Source organism: Neolamprologus multifasciatus, chromosome 9 (assembly GCF_963576455.1).
Source record: "Neolamprologus multifasciatus chromosome 9, fNeoMul1.2, whole genome shotgun sequence".
Taxonomy (NCBI): domain Eukaryota; kingdom Metazoa; phylum Chordata; class Actinopteri; order Cichliformes; family Cichlidae; genus Neolamprologus; species Neolamprologus multifasciatus.
The window spans coordinates 252,502-276,697 of record NC_140447.1 but is presented as its reverse complement, the minus strand read 5'-3'; the positions used below and the strand labels follow the sequence as shown (position 1 = coordinate 276,697).

General features: G+C 36.8%; 1 protein-coding gene across 1 annotated transcript; it reads left to right on the top strand.

Moving 5' to 3' along the window:
• Positions 1-572: 572 nt before the first annotated feature.
• Positions 573-24,196, top strand: c1ql3a (complement component 1, q subcomponent-like 3a). Its single transcript, XM_085173126.1, has 2 exons — positions 573-2,052; positions 23,478-24,196. The coding sequence occupies exons 1-2, from the start codon at positions 1,462-1,464 to the stop codon at positions 23,655-23,657; spliced, it is 771 nt and encodes a 256-aa protein (XP_085029252.1). The 5' UTR covers positions 573-1,461; the 3' UTR covers positions 23,658-24,196.

Here is a 24,196-nt window from a genome sequence, read left to right as displayed (position 1 = left end):
CTTTTGCCTTCCTATCAGCTTGATGCAGTCTGTCCATTCTCCTCTGACCTCTTGCACCAACAAGGCATTTTCGCTCAGACTGCAGCCTGCTGGATATTTTCTCTTTTTCAGACCATTTTCTGTAAACCCTACAGATGACTGTGCGGGAAAATCCCAGTAGATCAACAATTTGTGAAATACTCAGCCCTCTGGCACCAACAACCATGCCATGTTCAAAGTCACTTAAATCCCCTTTCTTCCTCATTTTGATGCTCAGTTTGCACTTCAGCAGGTTGTCTCTAAATGCACTGAGTTGCTGCCATGTAATAGGCTGATTAGGTATTTGTGTTAACAAGCAGGTAAACAGACGTGGCTTGATACACTTGATTCTGTACGTGACAACATGAGTGTATAAAAAAAATTCTACTGAAATGTATGTCTATAAAGTCCCTTCATGATTCATACATTGTTATAATAAATGTATCAATGCAATTATCAGTTTTACTTAAGAAGTTAATTTGTTTAAATTGCTTAAATGTTTAAATGATTGCATTATAGTTGACTACTAAATATCAAAAACGTAAAAGTATAAAAATATGAAAATGTAAAAAATATTCACATGATATATATCTGCTATAAGGTAGATTAAATAAGTCTACAAAATAACTTATTTTGATTTTAAATCATGAAGAAATGTTTCTGACATTAAGATCTCCCCAAACTTTGATCTATTACATTCTGTTATCCATATGAAGAAATTTATATGAATTTTGTGTTCAGCAGCTTAAATTAAATGTTTATTAAGATGGCAAATATAGACTATTTCTTCTCACGCTTGTACAGCTGCTGTTTCATTCTCTGGGTTATGGAGGACGATTAATGACTAGATAAAATTCATGAAATTTTCAGAGCAGACTAAACAGAAGGCAAATGACAAATCTCTGGATTACATTTGATCTAGAAAGAAAAAAAAATCGGACATTTCTTTTCTTTAAACAACCTTCCCTATTCCTATTGGATAACAGAACATCTCCCCCCTCCCCGGCGCTTCTGCGTGGACTCTTGGAGCACCCTGCAGACGCTTTAACTGATCCTGATTCACCTTCAGTTTGAGGTCTGTGGATCAAAAAGGAGCAGACCGCGTATCTCTCTTGGACAGCGTGTTGGAGATGCTAAATCAAACGGTTTGGGAAATCGCAGACTTCTAAACGGACCAACTTTCTGAGAGACTTGAATAATCAGTGCATCAGCAGGAAAAGTGTGGAGAGGGGAGAGGTGAGGATACAGAGGGGAGGGGGGCTGTACTTTAAAAGTTAATTAACATTAGCAAAAAAGTGTAGCTGTGCTACATTTTTTTTCTTTAAAAGGGTCTGCTACCTAGCCAGCAAAATTTCACCTAAAAGCAGACAACAGGATCGTCCTGCGCTCACGCGGCTGGTCGGCAGGAAGCGGCTGGTGGCGGCGGGGGTCCTGGGGGTCGTTATGGTACTGGTTTTGGTCATTCTCATCCCTGTTCTAGTCAGCTCAGCGGGGACAGCTGCACACTACGAGATGCTCGGTACTTGTAGGATGGTGTGTGACCCATACGGCACCAAATCTCCAACCAGCACTGCCACAGCCGATACCGTGCGCGACAACAGCTTAATGCAGTCTTTACCCACTTTTATCCAAGGTCCGAAAGGAGAACCGGGCCGTCCGGGTAAGGTAGGGCCAAAGGGATTGCCAGGTGAACAGGGACCACCCGGTCCAGCCGGCCCACCTGGTGAAAGAGGTGAACCCGGCAGATCCGGTTTACCGGGACCTCCGGGACCGAGCGGTGCTGCCAGTGCTATTAGCGCGGCCACCTACAGCACCGTACCCAAGATTGCGTTTTACGCAGGGCTGAAAAAACAGCACGAGGGTTACGAAGTACTCAAGTTTGACGACGTGGTGACCAACCTGGGAAACCACTATGACCCGACCACCGGAAAGTTCACGTGTTCCATCCCTGGGATTTATTTCTTCGCTTACCACGTCCTGATGCGCGGAGGGGACGGCACAAGCATGTGGGCTGATCTGTGCAAAAACAATCAGGTAAAACAAACGGCACGTAGAAGCAAAGATTTAAAGCAAACTCTGCAGTTCCACGAGGTTTCCATTGTTAGGTGTGCGTGTCCACAGTATCTGACTTTAATTTAACACGTCACATTTTGTTAGGTACATTTGATACATCTCTGGACTATCTACAAGTTAGCAGCCAGATATATCCTAATATAAAAACATTTTAAAGTTCTTGACAGCAACTGAACTAATGTAAAAGCCGTTCCTATTGATAGACCTGCAGTATGCAAATAACAGGTGAACAGGCATGCTGTCAGTCAATCTAACAGAGAAACAGTGGGACTAAACGAAGTGGAGTCTGTGGTTTTTGGTGAAACCGCAAGGCAGTGATGCTTAGACTGAGCAATGCATTTCTACAAGAGGCAAAATACAGTGTTGGCCACCTAATAGGACAGAGGAGAAGATGACACTAAGTAATATTTATGCTAAGCGCAATGGTTAGAGAAACAATAAAGAATTCGACAGGATCTTTGTACATCTTTGAAATGCTTTTTGACTGATTAAATGAGAACAAGAGTGTTTTTTATCATCCAGTAGCCACGTATATTTAAGAGTACAAACAAACCCACACAACTTTACCAGTGTACTTTATAATGATATTTAGACAAGTCTAATATTCAAACTGGCCAGTGAGTTCTATTCCAAACAATAGACTGCCATGGTATTTGTGCATTTGATTAATTTTATCTGTTTAGGTAGTAAGATATGTAACCGTAGTTTGTTTAAGCTGTAAAACCTCTACATGTTAGCAAAATAAATCACTAAAGAATATACATAATAATAGATTTTGCACTCACTTTCCAACATCTCAAGTAATATGGATTCCAAATCCACGGCCTGAATAAAGGAAATAAGAAAGGAAAATGAAATATCACATAAAGGTATTTTATGATACAACAACAATAATAATAAAAGTAAAAAAATAATAATGACGATAACAATAATAATAATTACAGACCGAGTGAACTACAGAAGCCATTTACTGCCTCTGTTTCATCTGGTATGTGTTTGTTCCATCACGGTGTCCTGCTCTCTGTGCGTCTCTGTAGTGATCAGGCTGTCAGCGATAGATCTAATCTGTGGGGCAAACCAGTGTTGCAGCACCGCTCCACCAAGCACATCTCTTCTGCCTGTCAGCCGACTACTGTAATACTGCTGCAAAGCACAAGGAATACAGCAAACATCTTTGGGATTAATGCAGTAGAACTGCACACCATGACAAATCAGATGCTGAAATACATATTTCAATTATGGTTACTGGTATTGGGATTTTTGACCATATATTCAGAGTGTCATGGAGGAAAATAAGCAAGACCTGCTGAAGTGATTGTTACGATTATTCCTAAAATATTGTCAAAAACAAATATACTTGTGAAAAAAATTAAATCAGCCTTATCAAGTAATTTTGTCTCTGGAAGGTACTACAACTCTTTGAGACATATTTTATATTGAAAAGTAAATTCTGAGGAGACTGTTCAAAAACTCAAACATGATTTATCTTCAAAATGTAAAGTGGCCTTACATCTTACATATAACTATGTGTGTTAATTGTGGACTGCATAGTGTGACTGTCAAGTAAAGGTGAAGCTCTCTCCGGTTCTTGATTTTCTCAGATTCTGCAAAGAAAGATGCGTCCGTCTTTGCCTCTTCCTCCATATGCTGGCTCTATCAGGCTATGAAAAAAAATTCTTAGATATCATTTGCTAAATATTGATGAAACCACTCCATATTTTAAGCCAACTTATTAAAAAAAGATAGAGTTAAGATTTATCATATCCTAAGTTCTGTGGCATTCTGTGCACTAATCCTTGTCTGAGTTTCAAGTTTGTTTTTTACATTTATGTTTTGAGACAATTTAAGTTCACTGCGTATGTGGCATCCCACTAAGTCAGTTAATTTAGAAGAAAAGTAAATAAGCACAGTTTATTTATATAGCACTTTTCACAGACATATGTCACAAAGTGCTTCACAAGAAAGGTAACAAAACACAATACACAATACAATACAGTCATAAATACATCATAAAAACTCTGGTCTAATTAAACGCTTTTTGAAATAAAATTTCTTTAGCTGCTTTTTGAAGGTCTCCACCGAGTCCACCGTAGAAATAGTCCACAGTCTGGGAGCAACAGTATGAGAAGCAGAATTAAACTGTGAGTGCATTTCATTGTTGACTCTGTAAGATTAAATTATTATTTTTAAATTATCTGTTGTTGCCTTTTCTCTCAATATGACTTTTATATGACCGAATAATAAAACAAGCTTTAAAAAAGTAAATTGACACCTAACAGTAACCACAAATAAACAAGATGTTACAGTGATAGTCGTAAACCGATTATAAATATTTATGTACTTTTCTTTTCTTTAATTCCATGCTGTTTTATAGTACATTAGGTATTCCATACAATAATAATCAGGCTCATCTTATCTTAAAGACCTCATACGTATCACCCCAAAAGAACCCGCTTTCAGACTGCTGGTTTAATTGGGGTTCATAAGGTATTTAAAAGTAGGATAGGAGGCATCCAGCTTCCAGCTCTCAGACACCTTCTTTATTTTAAAGATTAGGCTTAAAACTTTCCTTTTTGCTAAAGCATATAGTTAGGGCCTGAATCCCCCCTTAGTTACACTGCAATAAGTCTATCCTACTGGGGGCTTCTCATGAGGTACTGAGTGTTTCCTCTTCACTGAACTTTATCACTGACTATGTTTTTGAACACCTCTCTGCATTTAATCATAAGTTATTATTAATCTCTGGCTCTCTTCCACAGCATGTCTGTCCTGTCTCCCGTCACCCCCAACTGGTTGTGGCAGATGGCCGCCCCTCCCTGAGCCTGGTTTTGCTGGAGGTTTCTTCCTGTTAAAAGGGAGTTTTTCTTCCCACTGTCACCAAAGTGCTTGCTCAAAGGGAGTCATATGATTGTTGGGTTCTTCTCTGTATGTATTATTGTAGGATCTTTACCTTACAATATAAAGCACCTCGAGGCGACTATTGTGTGATTTGGTACACAAATAAAATTGAATAGAATTATTCTATATTACAGATCTATCCATGTGTTTGGACTGTGTGAGAAAGGTGCAGTACCCAGAAAGAACATTTCGATCCCACAACCTTCTCAGTGCTAACCACTGTACCGCCTTCTGAGTTTAGATAGATATTTTAAATGTTCTAAACTTTTTACTTTATATGAACACTCAAAGGGATTTTTTTTCTACAAGTAATATTCAGACACACACCTTCAAACAGTTCTGTACTCTATGTATTTAAGGGATTAATTATTATGCGACAGCAGTGAATCCAGTGGGAGCAATTTGGGGCCCTGTGGCAAGCAGAATAAACTAGCCAGCTGTCCACCAGCTTAGAATACAGGACCGTTTTGCCATAAGGTGATAAGCAATAACCACGGTAGCATCTTGCTGCCCACACTACTTGTAACGCTGACGTTATGCAATATATATACAAAACCTTTTATTCTTCTCAAATAACACAACCATACTTTACCTATTGTAATGCTGAACAGCCAACAAATACAGTAAACCTGTATGGTTATGGTAATATCAAAGGAACTAAATCCACTCATTTTATATTCATAACAATAACAATAATGATTAAAGGAAACCACGCTGACTCATAGAAGACAAGATGTCAGCATTGAGTTCATATGTATGTGGAAATAATCTCATCTTCTAGTAGTTTTCTAGACTAACGAATACAAAATAAATAAATAAATAAAAATACTTCTTGCTGGAACTGCACTAGGCCATGCTGCGTTGAAGTTGCAATTTTTTGCTGTTTTCAAGTACATAAAAAATATGTTTCACTGAAAGGTTTTGTGATGCGCTTTCATGCTATCTTAATACCATCTAAATCTGCTCTAACCACAGCCATCTCATAGAGATTAACATTTTAATGGATTCCTCCTTTAGCCACACTCCCTCAGTTTTCAAAGTTATGCAAAACAATAAAAATTCGATGTAAACTCTACAACGACTCCACTAGCGTGGCCTTTTGAGCTTCACCATCCCAGTCTTTTGAAACTGTGACATATTTATTCAAATGAGAGATGTGAAGTCAGTAAGTTAATGCTAACAGTAGATAGCTGTGTTATTAAGGTGCATTCATTAATCTCTGTGCTATTAATTAAAAATCTATTCAAAGTTAGTGAAGAACATTTTGCATCTTGTAGTATAACTGCAGGCTTTGACTAGCTGGTGGACTCTGCATTCATATTGTAATGAGTTGTCACTCACAAAGTTGCCTAAAGCATAATTTAATTCTAGTATTTTAAGTTGATTGGAACCATAATTTACAAATTGTACATTATTTTGTATTATTTTGTATTCAACAACAGATACTTCTTAATCAGGAATTTATCCACTTACCTCATTTTCTCTCAGATGCAATCAGAATTTTATTTTGCAATGAGAGGCACGTTCTTCTGGGTATTCAAATGGACACAGCTTTTAATCACTCTCTGGTGGCTCCATGCATATGTTACATACTGCACACTCCAGTGGGACACGTTTGTTTGTCCAAAAATATATCTAAAAGTAAGAACTAAGAAGAAAAAACAAACTGGCAATTAGTGACGACAACATATAAAGAGGATGCAAACAATTTGCAGAAAACAACTGTTTTAATATTAACTATTCACAAAACATTTGTGACTATTTGTTATGCTGAACCTCCACCACAACTGAAAAAGCTTTAAGGAATGATTAAAGCAATATTGTTGGCATACTTGGACAAAATGTTCACTTTTGATCATTACTGTAGAATTTATCTCTAATGTGATTGCAATTCAAAGTAAGAGTCCAGTGAATTCAGCTGAAAAGCTAAGCTCCATGTTTTCAGCAAAAGGAACTTCTAATTGTGCATGTGGAGCCTTGAGAAATATTTAAATGTGACCTGCTCTATTCTGGATGGAAATAGCAAAATAGAATCAGCATGGACTAGACTAACTGTGTATATTAAAATTAGGGCCGTAAAGTTGTGGAATATTATTTTGGAACAATTAAAGTATATGCAGTGCATACAGACTTATATACATTTATTTACTTCTTTTTGTAGTATTACAATGTACACTGCACAGGTAACCCAGCATATTTGTAAAGCAGTAAGAGTGTTTAAGTGTCTAGTCACACATTTAAATATCACTTTATTTGGCAGCACTTTATAATAATGGCACACTATTAAGTATTATTCAGGTATTAGCAAGTGCTTACTTGTCTGTTTTTATAAATGACATACTAGGGAGAAGAAATTATATATATAATTGATTGAGTACTTGCTAATATCTTACTAATGCTTAATAGTGTGACAATAATATATAATGTTATGTTATATAAAGCGTTACCCTTTATTCTACGCCCTTATGTACTTTACTTTTCACTCTATAGCCATACAATATAACAACATCCACCACACACCATGAACGTCTGTTCTGTCATATCCTTCTCTGTTTTGTGCCATTGCTCACATTTTGGACTAAGAAGACAGGATCTTATATTGCGCTTTTCTACACTGAGGACTCAAAGCGCTTTTATACAACTTGCCTTAGTTGCCCATTGACACAAGCACTTCTTTTTTTCTATGCTCTTTCTATGTAAGTGCTTTCTGTGTAACATTCACACACATTCTGATGGATTCATTGGAGAGGAACTTGGGTTAGTATCTTACCCAAGGATATTTGGCATGCAGACTGGAGGGATCAAACCAGAGAGGAGCAAATGAGGCTCTGTCCACTGTGTATGACCATTGTTGAAGTGAGGTCATGGTTTACAGCACCAGCTGTCAGTCACCAACAATTGAATCCCGAGATCCCTTCCCAGGAATTTCAACTCTCACTTACTAGTAGCCTCAGGTGACCTCAATAGCTCACAAAATGGTGGGGTGGGGGTAATGTCTCACAGAATATTAACCTGTTGGCTCAGGTGATGGGAATGACACATCTTTTTTTCACACATGCCTCATGTGAGGACATGGTCAAGTTGTAGGTTACCAAGTAAATGGTTAACAACCCTCAGGAATACATCGAATGGGACAGTCCAGACAAGTGGTTTACTACCTGGCGCTCTCCACCAGTTCTTCTATAACCAAAGAAGCCTCATGGAGAGGTGAGAGAGGTAGAAAGTGTTCAAAAAACCTAAAGAAAACCAGCTGCCTTCTTTTCAAGATCTCAGGACTAACATGACCCAGATAACCAAGAACCACACAGACATAGAGAAAAGGAGTTTAACTAGAGTTACTCCTCTGTTTTTTGCTTCTCTATCAGTAAGTCTTCTTGTACTGTCTTTGTGGATACCTATTTGAACAAGAGTAGTCAGTGACGATGGAGTTATGAATGGACAAAATTTATTTTGAGGCAAATGTTCTATTATGCCATCTATTACCCACTGACTTAACTGCTTGTCCACAGGACAACACACCGGACAGGAGACTGCCAGACTAAAACAGGAAAAACACACTAAAGGGCAGACTGAATAAATACAGGGAACAGAGGGAAGAAACAGAGAGGACTAGAGAGCTAGGGATGAAGAGAGCAAGAGAGTGAGGGACAGAGAGGGTGAGAGAGTGAGGGACGAGAGGGTGAGAGAGCAAGGGACAGAGGCAAGAGAGCGAGGGACAAAGAGGGTGAGAGAGCGAGGGACAGAGAGGGTGAGAGAGTGAGGGACGAGAGGGTGAGAGAGCAAGGGACAGAGGCAAGAGAGCGAGGGACAAAGAGGGTGAGAGAGCGAGGGACAGAGAGGGTGAGAGAGCAAGGGACAGAGAGGGCGAGAGAGTGAGGGACGGAGAGGGTGAGAGGCACACATTTCATAACAGTATGTCTTTCAGAAAGTGCTATAATTACTAATCAATTACTTACTGAGAAGACTTTCTCAGGTCTTACTCTTGGTGGTCTGCGGATGGCCTGGATCTCCTAGATCCAGGATCCAGATCCACATAGACTGCGGCTTCCTATCCTCATTTTCAAGTACATTTTGTGACAAAGTCACATACACATATACCACAATTTCTAACCTTTCTTTTTTATTTCAGAAACTCTTAAAAGAACAGTTTTCAAACAGTTAACTAATCCAAGGAGCTTGGAAAGAAAAGCGACTTGACTTATTTAAGTTTCTTGAAAACGTTTCACCTCTCATTTCAGAAGATTCAGTTCTAAGACCAAATCGGGGATTCCCAGATATTTAAGCCCCAGTGGGAGTTGTCCCTTAAGAGGGTTGTTGATCATGTGCCTCATTAGATAAGCCAAGGTGTGAAAAAGCTTCTCGGACAAGAGGTAGTCTTCGAGAAACTTAAATCTTAAATCTTTCAAAGCTCCTTAGATTACAATGACCTGGATGACTGAGAACCTACACAGATAAACAGTCACCGTATTGTTTATCGGATTATAAGGATTATAATAACCGGATTATAAGGTACATTGTCGATAAATCGATCTGTTTTCATACATAAGGCGCACCAGATTATAAGGTGTGTTAAGCGAAACAAAACAGTCAGATAAGTCAAACTTTGCTCAACTCATTCTTTTTGCTTCCTCCACTTCTGTACCATTGATTCAGTAATGTTGAAGAGAGCTGCTCTATTCCCATGTTCCCATTAATGACTAACCTCGTATTGTGGATGAATTATCTCAGTTGTTCTCCTGACTGAAGTTTGTTCCCTTTAAAGCATCCTGCCACGCGATTGCATTTGTCTCTAACCATCAGGAACCCTCACATTAACTTTTATCGAGTGGAAAAAAGTTAGCGTTCATCCTCCAGCTTCACTGTGTTTATATTATGCTAACATAGCTATGTTGCTAGCAGTCACGTAGCACATTATTATATACCAGCTAACCCAACTTCAGTAACCCTACAAAAGTCACTGCTGTTTAGTTTTCTGTCTTCATTTATGTTGGAAGTGATAGCAGAGCTGTGCGTTTTAATTTTTTCAGAAATTTCTCAGTCAGAACATGCTATATGATGTAGGGCTGGGTATCGTCACTGATTTCTAGAATCGATTCAATTCCGATTCACAAGGTCCCAAATCGATTCAATCCACGATTCGATTTAATTCGATTCAATTTGATTTAATTCGATTTAAATCTGGGAAATTTTGACAGTCAGAAATATTATAATTCAGATCAGTACATTTACATATTTTTGTATCTATAAAAAGGAAGCTGACCCTTTCCAGACTTTATCAAAGGTGTGAGCATCACAGCAAATACCTTTGTGTCAAAGTAGCTGAAGATAAAACACAGAAAAACATGAAGGTGATTTTCCTGGCATCAGATTTTATAAAAATATTCTGCAGTAGATCAAAAACGAAAGAAAACCATTAATCAACACATGAACGTTACCTCTGAAGTTACAGCGGTTTTATTAGAGACACAGCGTTTTGCATTTTGCATAATTTTAAAAAGTTGAAATTTGTTCAATATTGAACGGCAGAAATTAGGTTTTCTTTTCGGAAGTATGTAAAACGAAAAAAAAAAGTCGGCTGACAGCGACTTTTTGTAAACAACGGTAGACTTGTGCGTAACAAGCAAGCGAATAATGCAGAAAACAGACAGACAGGGAGAGACAGACAGAGAGAGAGAGAGAGAGAGAGAGAGAGAGAGAGCTGTGCATGAAGTGTGATTTTATCGTGGTGGAAGCAAAACAGCAAAAGTCAGAGTGAATTCATGACGATGTTTATGTGAAGCGTAGTTTGGATCTTCTTTTGCTGCTGGTTCGGTCAGTATTGTTTGGAGAGACATCAAACTAACAGCTTTATGATCAGCGCAAAAAGGGCGTAAACACAAAGCGCGGATCAGAATCAGCGAGCTGTCGGCTTTCAGCCCCGACCGTCAGCTGAGAAAGGCGACATCTCACTGATTCTGATCCGTCGGCGGGTCCGCGCTGTGTGTTTACGTCTTTGTGCAGAATCCGTGTACCTGCTCTCATTTACTGTCTTAGCTGTTTGGTGGTTGTTGAAATTTTGTGATCTTTCACCTGAGATTCTGGCATTTCGGGCAAAATAATTTTATATTAAAAAATCGATTCAGGATTTTAATGAATCGATTTTACGTTATCCAAGCCAGAATCGATTTTAATCGATAAATCGATTATAAAAACCCACCCCTAATATGATGTTTAGGTGGAAACTAGCACGCTAACTTCCTGCTAACTTCTAACTCTATTAAATGTAGGGGTGGGTTTTTATAATCGATTTACTTTGACACAAAGGCCTCTGCTGTGATGCTCACACCTTTGATAAAGTCTGGAAAGGGTCAGCTTCCTTTTTATAGATACAAAAATATGTAAATGTACTGATCTGAATTATAATATTTCTGACTGTCAAAATTTCCCAGATTTAAATCGAATTGAATCGAATCGAATCGAATTAAATCGAATCGTGGATTGAATCGATTCGGGACCTTGTGAATCGGAATTGAATCGATTCTAGAAATCAGTGACGATACCCAGCCCTAATTCAGTTCAGTTCAGTTCAGTTCATTTTTATTTCAAACATTTCAAACATGAGCCTTCACAATCATTACAATATATTATTTCATTATTTGTTTGAAAAGGAGTAGGTAGAAGTATTTACTTATTTGTCCCTACCCCCTCACGTTTTACCTCTCATTCATAAATTTTCTTAAATTAAAACAAACAACATATGAAACAAAAGTAAAGCAAAACAAAACAAAACATACATAAATCAAAAACAAGAAACTAGCAATCCCCACCAGGGTATAGTTTCTTTCATATGAAAAAAAAAACAGAAGGTTTATATTTGCAGATGCACAAATTATGGAAAAACAAACAACCAAAACAAAACAAAACAAAACAAAGCAAAACAAACAAAAAAAAAAAACCCCCAAAAAAGAACCACAACACCATTACCAGCAACATTACCGTCCTGGGTTAACCCCGTTTTCTTCATTGTTATACTTATTTAAAATCAGGTTTTTATATTTTACTTTAAACTGTTTTATGTTTTTACTGTCTTTTATTTCTTCTGTTAGACTTTTCCATAATTTAACTCCTGCAATTGAGATAGACATCGTTCTTAAAGTTGTTCTAGCACTTTGTATTTTTAAATTCCATTTCCCTCTTAAGTTATACCCACCTTCTCTTTCTATGAACAATTTACAGATTTCTTTTGGAAGCAATTTATTTCTTACTTTATACATTATTTGTGCTGTTTTAAGCTTCACCAAGTCTTGGAATTTAATAGCTTGCATTTTGACAAAGAGTGCATTTGTATGGTCCCTGTACCCCACATTATTTATTAATCTAATGGCCCTTTTCTGTATTACAGTTATTGTTTGTGTGTTACTTTTGTATGTATTTCCCCAGACCTCTACACAGTAGCTCATATATGGCAGTAGTAAAGCACAGTATAAAATGTGCAGTGCTTTCTGATCCAGCATATGCTTTGCTTTCCCCAGGACGGCAATGCCCCGTGCCAGTTTCCCCCGAACATAAGTAATATGTGGCTTCCAACAGAGCTTGTGGTCAATGATCACCCCAAGAAATTTTATTTCATTTACTCTTTCTAAATATACATTGTCAACACATATTTCTACTTTGATGTTTCTCTTTTGGTTTCCAAAGAACATAAATTTGGTTTTATCTAGATTCAATGATAATTTATTTATATCAAACCACTTCTATAGTTAATTCCTGTGTGATCATCTCCAAAACCTGTGGCAATTCCACACCAGAACACAGTATATTGGTGTCATCTGCAAATATTACAAACTTTAAAATCTCCGACACTCTGCAGATATCATTTAAGTACATAATAAACATTTTTGGACCCAGTACTGAACCTTGAGGTACTCCACAAGCTATATCCATCAAATTAGATTTATATTCATTTATTTGTACATATTGTTGCCTATTCCCAACATAGCTTTTTAACCATTCCAAAACCACTCCCCTAAACCCGTACTTTTCCAGTTTTTTTAATAGAATTTCATGATTAACAGTATCAAATGCCTTCTTTAGGTCTAAGAAAACGCCGAGCGCATACCTCTTATTATCCATACATTCCGTTATCTTTTCCATTAAATCTATTAATGCCAAAGCTGTTGATCTGTTGCTTCTGAACCCATACTGACTCTCTGTCATTAATTCATATTTTTCCACAAAACTGTCAAATCTTTTTATGAAAAGTTTTTCCAGTATCTTAGAGAACTGGGAGAGTATTGACACTGGTCTATAGTTTGTAAAATGATGCCTTTCACCGGTTTTGTAAATGGGAATAACTTTAGCAACTTTCATTTTTTGTGGAAAAACCCCTTTTTGAAACGACAAGTTGAATATATATTTTAATGGTTTTACAATACCATCAATAACTGTCTTTACTGTTACCATATCAATATCATTCCAGTCTGCACTGGTTTTGTTCTTAAGTCCTCTAACTATGTCATAAATCTCTTTCTCTTCCACTGCTCTTAAAAACATTGAGCTACTATTCCTTTCAATATTTTCACCAGTGTCCCTTTCTATTCCATCAACCTTTATTTCTTCTGCCAGTTTTGGCCCTATGTTTACAAAGAATTCATTAAAGCCATTTACTATCTCTTCCATGTTAATAATACTTCTTGTCCCTTCTATAAAGTACCCAGGGTAATCATTATTCCTTGATTTATTTTTGATTATACTGTTTAATACATTCCATATATCTCTTGTGTTATCTTTATTGTGTTCTAACCTTTTAATATAATACTCTCTTTTACAGGATCTCATTATATTAGTTAATTTATTTTTGTAAGTTTTATACTTCCTTTCAGTTTCTATTGTTCTCTTTTTTATGAATTCTCGATATAGGGTATTCTTTTTTTTGCTGGCATTTTGTAGTCCTTTAGTCATCCATGGTCTTCCTGCATAGTTGTGTTTCCTATTGCTTTCAATTACTGGGCAGTTTTTATCAAGTAATGTGTTAAATGTTCTTAAAAATCCTTCGTAAGCTTTATTAACTTCTGTTTGTTCAAATACAATATTCCAATCTTGCTTTAAAAGTTCATTTCTAAGACAATTTAATGTCTTCTCTGTTCTTATTCTTTTGTAAATAATCTTATGTCCATCATTGTTCACTTTATAATGGCAATTATAAGATGCAAAGACTGGTAAATGGTCACTTATATCATTGATTAACAGCCCACTTTTTATATTTCCTTCTATTATATTTGTAAATATATTATCTAATAGAGTTGCACAATGAGATGTTATTCTGGTCGGTCTTGTTATCAGTGGAAATAAACCGATGCTGTACATGGAATCAATAAATTCTTCTGTACTCTTATTATGATTTGGATTCAATAAGTCAATATTAAAGTCCCCACAAATAAACATTCTTTTCTGATTTATATTTGTAAATAAGTCCTCCATTTTATCTTTAAATATCTCAATCTTAGATCCTGGTGTTCTATATATACAACTGACAATTAGTTTTTTCCTTTTTTCCATACTTAAATGGAAAAAAAATGTTTCTTTTAAAAAGTTGTGGTCATTTAAATAACATCCTGTACATTAGGTAGATAATGGATGCGCACAGGCATAATTAAATGTAATCAATTCTGATTTCATGGATGCCTGGATGTTAAACTTAATTGTTACATCTGGTAAAGCAGCAACACTGTTCATTTTATTAAAGATGAAAGAATTTAGACAGTTTTTAACTCTCTGTGATGCTGCAGTGTTCGTTTGACTTTGGGACCTGAAGCGGAGTTTGGACCCAGATTACTCCACAAGACTCCTGACTACGGTAGCTGTAATGCTCCAACAATCCATCAAGTGCTGTGGCTTCATAGCTTACTAAAGTAGTACTAAAACATTTTTTGACAGATTTTTGAGCGCTGTTTACCACATAAAATCGGTTTGAGGTCGGTAAGCACAACCAGAATTTATACATAATACGGATTTTAAGGGGCACGGTCGATTTTTGAGAAAATTAAAGGATTTTAAGTCCGAAAAATACGGTTACTAATTAATTTGTTAGGATCCTGTGTTTTGGACCCAGTGCTTTGTGTTTGTAATTCTTTCACCTTGTCTGTCTGGTCTCTCTGTTTTGTCTCCGTGTCTATCACGCTGTCAGGTTTGCATGTCCTAGTTGCAGTATTGGCATTAATTAATTGTGTTGGGACTAACTTCCCTTGTATTGTTATTCTTGATTTGCTCCTGTTATGTTTTCCATGTGTTTCCCCTTTCCCTAATCACCCTCCTGTGTATATGTTGTCCCAGTCTCTCCTTGTCCTTCATACTGTTCAGTTACCTAGTGTTACTCTGCTTTCTGGTCTTTGTGCCCACTAGTTACCTAGAGAGTTTATAGTTTGCATTGGGTTTTTTTGGTTTAATTTTGTGCTTTGCCCTATGTGTGTTTTTCTTTCACAGTCTTCTGTTAAAATGTCTGACTAACATTGGAATCAAGGACACAGCACTCTTTGACACAATTAATATCAGTTAGTATATCATCAATAATCATAGGGCTGCTCAATTAATCGAATTTTAATCACGTTTACGATCTGGGCTTTCAACGATCATTAAAAATGACTGAGCCGATTATTAGCCCCTCCCTCGTGCTTTACTCTCGCGCTGCTCCGTGTGGCAAATCGAGCGCACCTCTCTGCATTTCGAACACGCCTCACAACAATTAAGAGGACCCGAGGGCAGCTCAGAAAGCTCAGCAGAAGTTATTTGGAGAGGAGAGTGACTGCCGTTGGTTGAAAAGAGAGGTAAAAAAACTTCAGTGGTGTGGAAACATTATGGGTTCGCGGAGTCAGACGTGGATCAAGTAGACATAGTGTGTAAACTTTGCTATGGTGTTGTAGCTGAACCACAGAGCAACACTGCAAAGTTCACTAAACATAGATGTTTACATTTTTCATTTATTTTTTATATTGCAAACATTTGCAGTTATCAGTATTTGCACACTATTTTATATTATTTTTTAAAGTCATTATTCAATACATTGTTATTGTTAACCCTTTAAATCCCTGTAGAGGAACCGCATAAGCTAGCGCAATAATTTGTTTTGCATATGAAACCAGAGGAGTTGTACTTACATCTTATGCCATCAGCTTGTCCTGGGTCACGGTTTCCTTCCACATATAGCTTTGCAAAAACTGCATAAAAAGCGCTTGTAGGAACAAAAACATAATATTCCAGAAACGGGCTTTGCCGATCCGATCAGCTGTTCATAACACTTCCCACATTGAAAAAGAGGTCAACTCGAACTATCGCATGCCCGCCATTTCCTGTCCGAATCAGGAAGTGACGTCATTTTCGCAGAAAATGTAGTTTTTTACTTGTAGGCCTATACTGGTGTTTTTATAAGTCATGTTTGACTCTATACTTTTCTGAATAGTTGCTGGGATGCTTAGAACTCGAATTGCACTGCTGGAAATAGTTTATTTTGATGCACATGCTGTTTTCTTTGCAAATTTGCATCATAGGATTGCTTTTTGTTTTCCCTGCAGTATATAAAAATTGTTGTATCTCCAAAATAAAACTATGAAGACACTCAAAATAAATTTCCTGTTGGTGTAAACTATTTTTTGCAACTTTTTTGTATGTAAAGTTTAGAGGGATAAGCCTCTAAAATTTCTCCAAGTAGAAATATATGTAAAAAAAAAAAAAAAAAAAGATTTTCATTTTTTTTGTAGTTTATTGCACTTTTTTGCAATTTATGTAGTTACTAGACTTAAGACTTAATGCATACATATTATTAAAATATGGGCTGTAACAGTTGTATTGATGTATAGCAACTTGAAATGCTCCCAAAAATGGCACTACAGCATGTAAAAAAATAATATAAGCTCTGGCGGACTTGGTTCTATGGTAGGTCTTAAAGGGTTAAATAAATATCGTCAAATAATCGAGATCTCAATTTCAGTGAAAATAATCGTGATTATCATTTTTGCCATAATCGAGCAGCCCTAAATAATCATCTTGTTTTATATGTTCTGTATGTTTTATATTTTTATTTTTCCCATCTTTTAATTAGAGATGGCACGATACCACTTTTTTTATGTCCGATACCAATACCGATATCATAAATTTGTGGTGTTTTTTTAATATCTTGCTGCATTTTATATAAGTTCATACTCAAGTTTAAATAAACAACAACACTAAAGCTATTCTGTTATACCTGTATGTAAAAAAGACACTGCACCCAAAATATTTCATAGCAATACTGATCAATCTAATAAACTTAAACCTACTCCATCTTTCCTATTCTGGTATTTTAAAGAGTAATTAGCAGAAATATTAAGCAACCTAACTAATAGGGTTGCAAACTCCCAGCAAAAAAAAAATAGGGAACCACCCCCCACCCTCCACCTCATGATGCTTAATCGACGTAATCAACTTTAATTTGATGCAGTGTGAAAAAAAATGCACAGAAATAAATTATTTTTCAAGAATAATTAAATAGATTCAACATCTTTCTTCAACAGAACTGCAGACTGCACAGATGGTATCTTCCCAAAGGAAAAAGTACTACAGCTTACTAGGGTATATTAGACTTAATAGTTACTATATACAGTAATGGACTTCTATACATTTTACATCAGATTAAAACTTTGGGTGTAAGATTCAGATAATTATTTATTAAAAGCTAGACATTTTAAATGAGAATAAGAAAGAAAAGTATGTCTTTGTGCCCCCTTTTCCCTGTTCATGCCCTATCGGCCCCCCTGGCTAAACTTTGCTAGATCCGCCCCTGCACAGTTACCAGCCGTCAGCTACGTAGAAAAAGATCCTGGTGTAGAAAGTAATATTAAATAAATTCTAACAACAGCTTATCAAGCTTAAACTGCTGCTGTTGTTCAGCCGCTGGTTTCCTCTTTCTGGCACGAAGTGAGCTAAAAACAAACAAGAGAGACGGACTCGCGACAGAAAAGCCGATCAGCTGATCATTAATCAGTTTCACAATTGAAGTAGCAGCAAGAAGAGCCACTGGCTCCATATATCGGTTGTTAAGCTTAACGTGGGAATGCTTTACAAACATTCAGAGATGATGAGTTACGCCGTGTCACAAGTTTTGTGAGGTGCTTTTTTGATATTTAATGGATCGGATTACATTTTTTATTTATCTCCAATATCCGATCCAGTAATTTACGTCAGTATCGGACCGATACCGATACGTAATATCGGATCCATCTCTACTTTTAATATTGTTCGTGTTGCTTTGTGTTATAAGGTGATGCTGAGTGTTTTTAAAGCTCCAACAAATAAAATGTATGCTACTTCTACTAATAATAATAATGAACTAAATTTATTACAAAAGGTAAGGAAATTGGTGTTTGATGAAATATTTCTTTATTGTAACAATGCTTCTTGGCAACAAATCTAGGAAAGCCTTTGTTTTCTGTAAGTAAAAGGCATTTCTGGGTTGAGCAAAAGAGTTGAGCATGGGTGGGTTGTACCCATGAAAAACTTGCCTGTTCTTCTTTGCCAATGCCAAACAAACAGCTTGTTCCCCTATTGACTCTCGCTGGGTATCATTTATTAGGCTGAAGACTGAAGTCTGAAGAAACACTGGCAGTTTACAATTTCTGAGCTGGGGGTTCAGTTTATGGCTGATTTCAGCTTATGGCTGAAATCAGATTTTTCACTCCTTCTCTTCCTCTCAGAAGATTGGACAAGAAAAAAAAGTAAACCCAGCTCACACTAGACAAAAGACTAACAAAATAAAACAAATAACAAAAACAACACAAAGCATAAGAAGAACTCAGAACCGTGAGGCTGACACCATGCATGTATTAGGTCTAGGCTGGATTATTGTAATTCATTAATATCAGACTGCTTAAAATGCTCCCTGAAAAGTCTTCAGTTGAAAAGTTGATCCAGAATCCTGCAGCAAGAGTAACAACTAGGACTAGAACAGGAGCCCATATTTCCCCATAACTCCTGAGTCCCGATCATTGTCTCCCTGTTGAGTTCAGAACTGAATTCAACATCCTTCTCCTTACATACAAATCTTGAATAATAAAAACATGTCAAAGCCTAAAGATCTAACTGGACTCTGTTATCTTAACAGAGCATTTAGCTCCTAGACTGGGGACTTGTGGGTAGCATCAGTGTTATGCAGGGGCCTATGGGGTCCAGGCCCACCCAGTAAATCTACGGATATATTTCAACTAGAAGTTTCACAAATTTATAAAACTTAGTGATGGTAAACTTAAACACCTATATTGATGATAAGTTATTATAGCGCAAGCTCAATTTCATGACTTATTTCATTTCTGCCAACCCTATTTAGAAAAGAATGGAATTGGAGGAGGAGCCTTCACCTGGTGGACCTAACAGTTTGGGTTTAAGATACAAGACCTCTCTTCTTTTAAGGTTTGACTTGAAACACTTGGGGCTGAGCATAGCCCTGAAAGCATTAACAGCACCTCTTCTAAAGTTATTCACGATACTTTTGAGCAAAATTAAAATAAAATATCAAACACTGTAAGTATTAGGCTGTCTCTTGCAGAATTCTACTGCAATAATACAATCAGTGCGATTTAAATTCTTCAGCATTGTTTGCCAACTTTACCAGAGCTTCTGCTTCTATGGTGTCATAATGGGACCTTTTAAATGTGGCCATCTCTGTCTTTTGAATGTTTATCTTTTCTTCACCTTTCCTGCTCTTTTGGTATCAATCTGCTGCAATTTTAATCTTCGCTGCTCTCTCATCCACTTCTCTCTCCTTTCCTGGGTATAAAAACAATGCAGTAGTCATGTGCCAATTAATTATATGTGGTGTGATGATGAGATATTTAACGACATCTGCCTTCACAGCCACATCGCTGTTGTAGAAAAATAATTTGAGCATTGAAACCCAACTGATTTTCTGAGATTTACTGAAAGAAAGTTAAAACCTTTGCAATGGGATCAATACAGCATGAAGTGTTCCTACCAGCATTGACAAAAAGGCAAAATTGCAACAGCTCCTTTATAACTGTCGTGTCGATACAGTCTTTGTCTATTCGCTATTCGACAGTGAGTGAAGTGCTCACTGTCATGTCGGCACCAGCTTGGTAACGAAGTGTGTCATGGCTTTGAGCAAAGCTTAGAGTCTTCATACAAAAGACAATTTGTACAAAATATACATTAGGTAAAATAAATTTTCCATAACAATCACCTCTGTTTTTGTAAATTTATATTTTCCTTTTCACTTTTCAGTATACTGTTTTGGAGTAATTATTCTCCTTCCACTGTTATTGTGACTGCATTTTAATATTTAATATTTAGTGTGTGAATGGGTGGATGACTGAATGTAGTGTAAAGCGCTTTGGGATCCTTAGGGACTGAGTAAAGCGCTATACAAATACAGGCCATTTACCATTTAATTTATTTCACACAAAGAATTCTATGTATTGTCTTTAAATGTCCACTGGAGTTCATTAATCCACAGTCAGTGTTGGGTTTAAGGCCTTCCAAAGTAATGTGTTACAACATTTTTCAGTTATACAGGGACTAAACCCAGTAATTACATTAAAGGTACAATTATATCATTACCTGCGTTTCAAAGGCTCTTTAGTTACAAGCACACATGGTGGAGAGGAACGGGGGGGGGGGGGGGGGGGAATCAAACTGACTGTTTTTGTTTTTTTCTTTCTGCCTGGTTGGGCTACAATCAGCTAATGTCAGTTAGAGGAAAATAGCAAGACAGTTTTTAATTGGATATTGTAGTTTTATTGCATGGAAGGACAAAGGTTGTGTTGTGGAATGCAAACTGTGTGTAGGACAATAGGAACTGCATAATACTGCTAACACAACTTGAACTCTTTGGAAGCATGTGCACAGACAGCAATCTCATGCAAAGGTAATCAAGAACCCAAAATGATGTTAAAGCTGAGTGAATTAGACCCCATTGCAGCAGCCAGACCGTGAACTTGACTTGCAATGATGAGCAGTCAGGCTTGCAGCATTTTGGCCTCAGGGCACCAGTCATTTAAAAGCTAATGCTTCTCTTTTGTTGCTGATTACTTCTTTAACAGACAGAAAATTAGATATATTGTTGTTGTGTATTTAAAGACAAAAATCAGGGTGTGTATGTGGGTGAAAGAGAGAGAGAGATAGGGGAAAGTGTGTGTATAGGGGGAGGAGGGAGAGGGTGAGACATGGCTCGTGTTATTTTGAGGAAATTAAGAGAAATTACATTTCAGTAGCAAGATGTGCTTTTTTTTTTTTCTTCTTCTGAATTTTCCGGGTAATGGACTTTTTTTGTTCATGATCAGCTTCCGTTAGAAATAAATTCAAATCCTCAATGTAATCTGCACTACGTTTGTGGTGAATTTCACTTGATATCCGTTGAATATTCCTGGAAAATATTATAAACGATTATTTCAATTTATTTCAATTCTAATTGTACTGAACAAAGTGAATTAACCTCCTAAGACCCAAACTCTTCCACGGCATGCATTTTTAGTTTCTCTTTGATATTTGGGAATTAGAATTACTTCATTTTTTTTTACCTAATTTTTTTTCTAAGAAAAATAAGAGCCACATATGAGGATATTTGTTTAAAATTTCAATAGAACAGTGGCAGTATAATGTCCTCGTAAGTGGATATCAGGCCCTTGTAGAGCAAAATTGAGTAATTTGGTCTAAATAACCCAAAATGTGATGTCCACATATGTGGACGCCAGGTCCAGGAGGTTAAATATGACTAGATTGAAAATTCATTAAAAAAATCATCCTTGATAGTTGACATGAAATTCTCACATTCCTGTGTGCTGAGTTTCATCTCAAGCTTCTGTACTTTTCGTTGAGAAAAAAAGGACAATTCCACTCAAACTGAACAAAGTTAATGAAGTATAATAACACTCATATCAAAAATAAAAAAAATTATTACGAATCATCCTTGATAGTTAACATGAGATTCTGCCCAGATTCCTCTTCTGACTCTGCTCTACATGTGCGCAGTTTAATCTCAAACTACTGCAAAATCTCCCAGAAAACGCAGACACCAGATTTCAGAAATTCATAAAAGATCATCCCTGATGATTCCTCATTTTATCCAAAATGCCATCCAAAAACTTGTGTTCTCGGTCAGCAGTGGTTTTCCCCTTGGAACCTGTCCTGACCTTAATGTAGACCATACCTTTCAGATGTTCAGATGTTGTTCTGGGTTCTTTTGTGATCTGGATTAGTTGTCGATATGTTCTTGGAGTAATTTTGGTAGGCTGCCACTCCCGGGAAAGTTAACTACTGTTCCCTGTTTTCTCCATTGTGTATAAGCTATAACATGCCATCAGTCAGATTTGGATTTCTGTTTTGATTTTAAAACCATCAGTTGAAAACAAGATCTAAAAAGTGCAGGCCTTACAGTTACTAACTGTAAGGCCTGCACTTTTTTCAGTTAGGGTTAGTGGTCGTGATTATACCACAAAATTCGGGAAAAAATTTCATAGGAGAGGTTCTACTGATCTTTTTGATGAGCAGAGCCTGTTTCAGTTTAAGTGTTGTTTTCAATAAATTGCATGCTCAAAAAATGTTTTGTCTCACTCCCATTTCTTCTTTTTCCATGTCGAAGCTCTACTTGGAAGCTTGTTAAGATCCAACCATGCAAAATATGATCTTTTTTTTGGCCATTTTTCAAGTGGTCTTAAACTTTTGATTATAATTGTATTTACTGGTCTAACTGCTAACTGTTAGAGCAAAGTGGATATCTAATGAGGTGTTGTGGGTCCAGGTAAGATCGGCAGGGATGTCGGTGCCCAGAAATCTGAAGGTGTAGACAGATTCCACCTGTTTTCCATATATAATAAGAGGGGAGTGGGAGTGTCTCCTGAAGTCCATTATGAGTTCTTTTCTTTTATGGATGCTCAGCGTCAGGTTATTTTCTGAGCTCCAGTGGGACAAGTTCTCTACTTGCCCTGTACTGAGGCGACTGTTGTTGTGATTTGGCACTATATAAATAAAATTGAATTGAACTGAATTGAATAGATGAGCCCAGCTGTATGCCATACTATATGTACTATATTATACTATATTATAATGACATGATTTCTTGGAATAGCTAGGGCCTATCCTCAAATTAAGGTACCACAACACATGGGGTTGACTGTTCTATTGTTTTAAAGCCAGTAGCTCCTCTCTAATTCTTTTGAGCTTTTATGCTCACTTAATATGTATGCTTCTCTATTTTTTCTTTCTCTTATTACTCATGTTGTTGACATACATCTTTTTACACAATCACATTACAGGAGACCTGCATCCATTTTGGGGACAAACTAAAATTCCTCTTAATGCAAATCATTACATTTACACATTACATTTTGAAATAAGACTTGATTAAAATAAGGGGTAGACAAATAGTAGTAAGTGTCTATGAAATATAATGTAAGTCATTTTATTGTGCTCATGATGAAACACAACTCTGTCTGTTTGTGTGTGTATCTGCATTTCACGTATCTCTGTAGGTACGTGCCAGTGCCATAGCCCAGGATGCAGACCAGAACTACGACTATGCCAGTAACAGTGCTGTTCTGCATCTAGAGCCAGGAGATGAGGTCTACATTAAACTAGATGGAGGAAAAGCTCACGGAGGCAACAACAACAAGTACAGCACATTCTCTGGATTCATTATCTACGCTGATTAAACTATAATTACTACATTTTTGCTTTCAATTATTGGCCTTCTGGCTCAGCGCTTCCACAAATCATCTTCAAATGTAATTTTTTTAAAACGTTTGTGGAGAAACCAAGAGAAAGCTGCATAATGTATTTCCTATGTTTTGCTATTCTCATGATACTTGTTGAAAGTATCTCTCGACAGGAAAATTAATTGTTTAACTTTTTTTGGAAACATTTCCTGTCTGTATACTATCATGTCATAATTAACACTGACTTGTTCCAATAGTAGAACTTGTGGGGTAATGGTGGTTAGCTCGGGGGTGGAGGGCGTTTCAGGGGTTGGAGGTTTGAAGACAATTCTGTCATGAATCTGACATCATCACAGGCAGCATGTCAACAAATCCAGCAAACATTTAAATCAACAAAGTAAATGTGGAAAAGAGGAAATCAAATATAAACATGACATTAAGAAAGTTGTTTGTGAAAACAACAACTAAGGCCAGTTAAGTCTGCTGATGCAAAATGTTTTGATTTGATTGTTAGTTTTTTTGGTTTTACAAGTTGG

Excerpts from the sequence above, each read along its gene's own strand:
- c1ql3a (XM_085173126.1), top strand. The coding sequence starts at position 1,462 with ATGGTACTGGTTTTGGTCATTCTCATCCCTGTTCTAGTCAGCTCAGCG. Across the intron at positions 2,053-23,477 it reads ATCTGTGCAAAAACAATCAG|GTACGTGCCAGTGCCATAGC; the intron begins GTAAAACAAACG and ends GTATCTCTGTAG.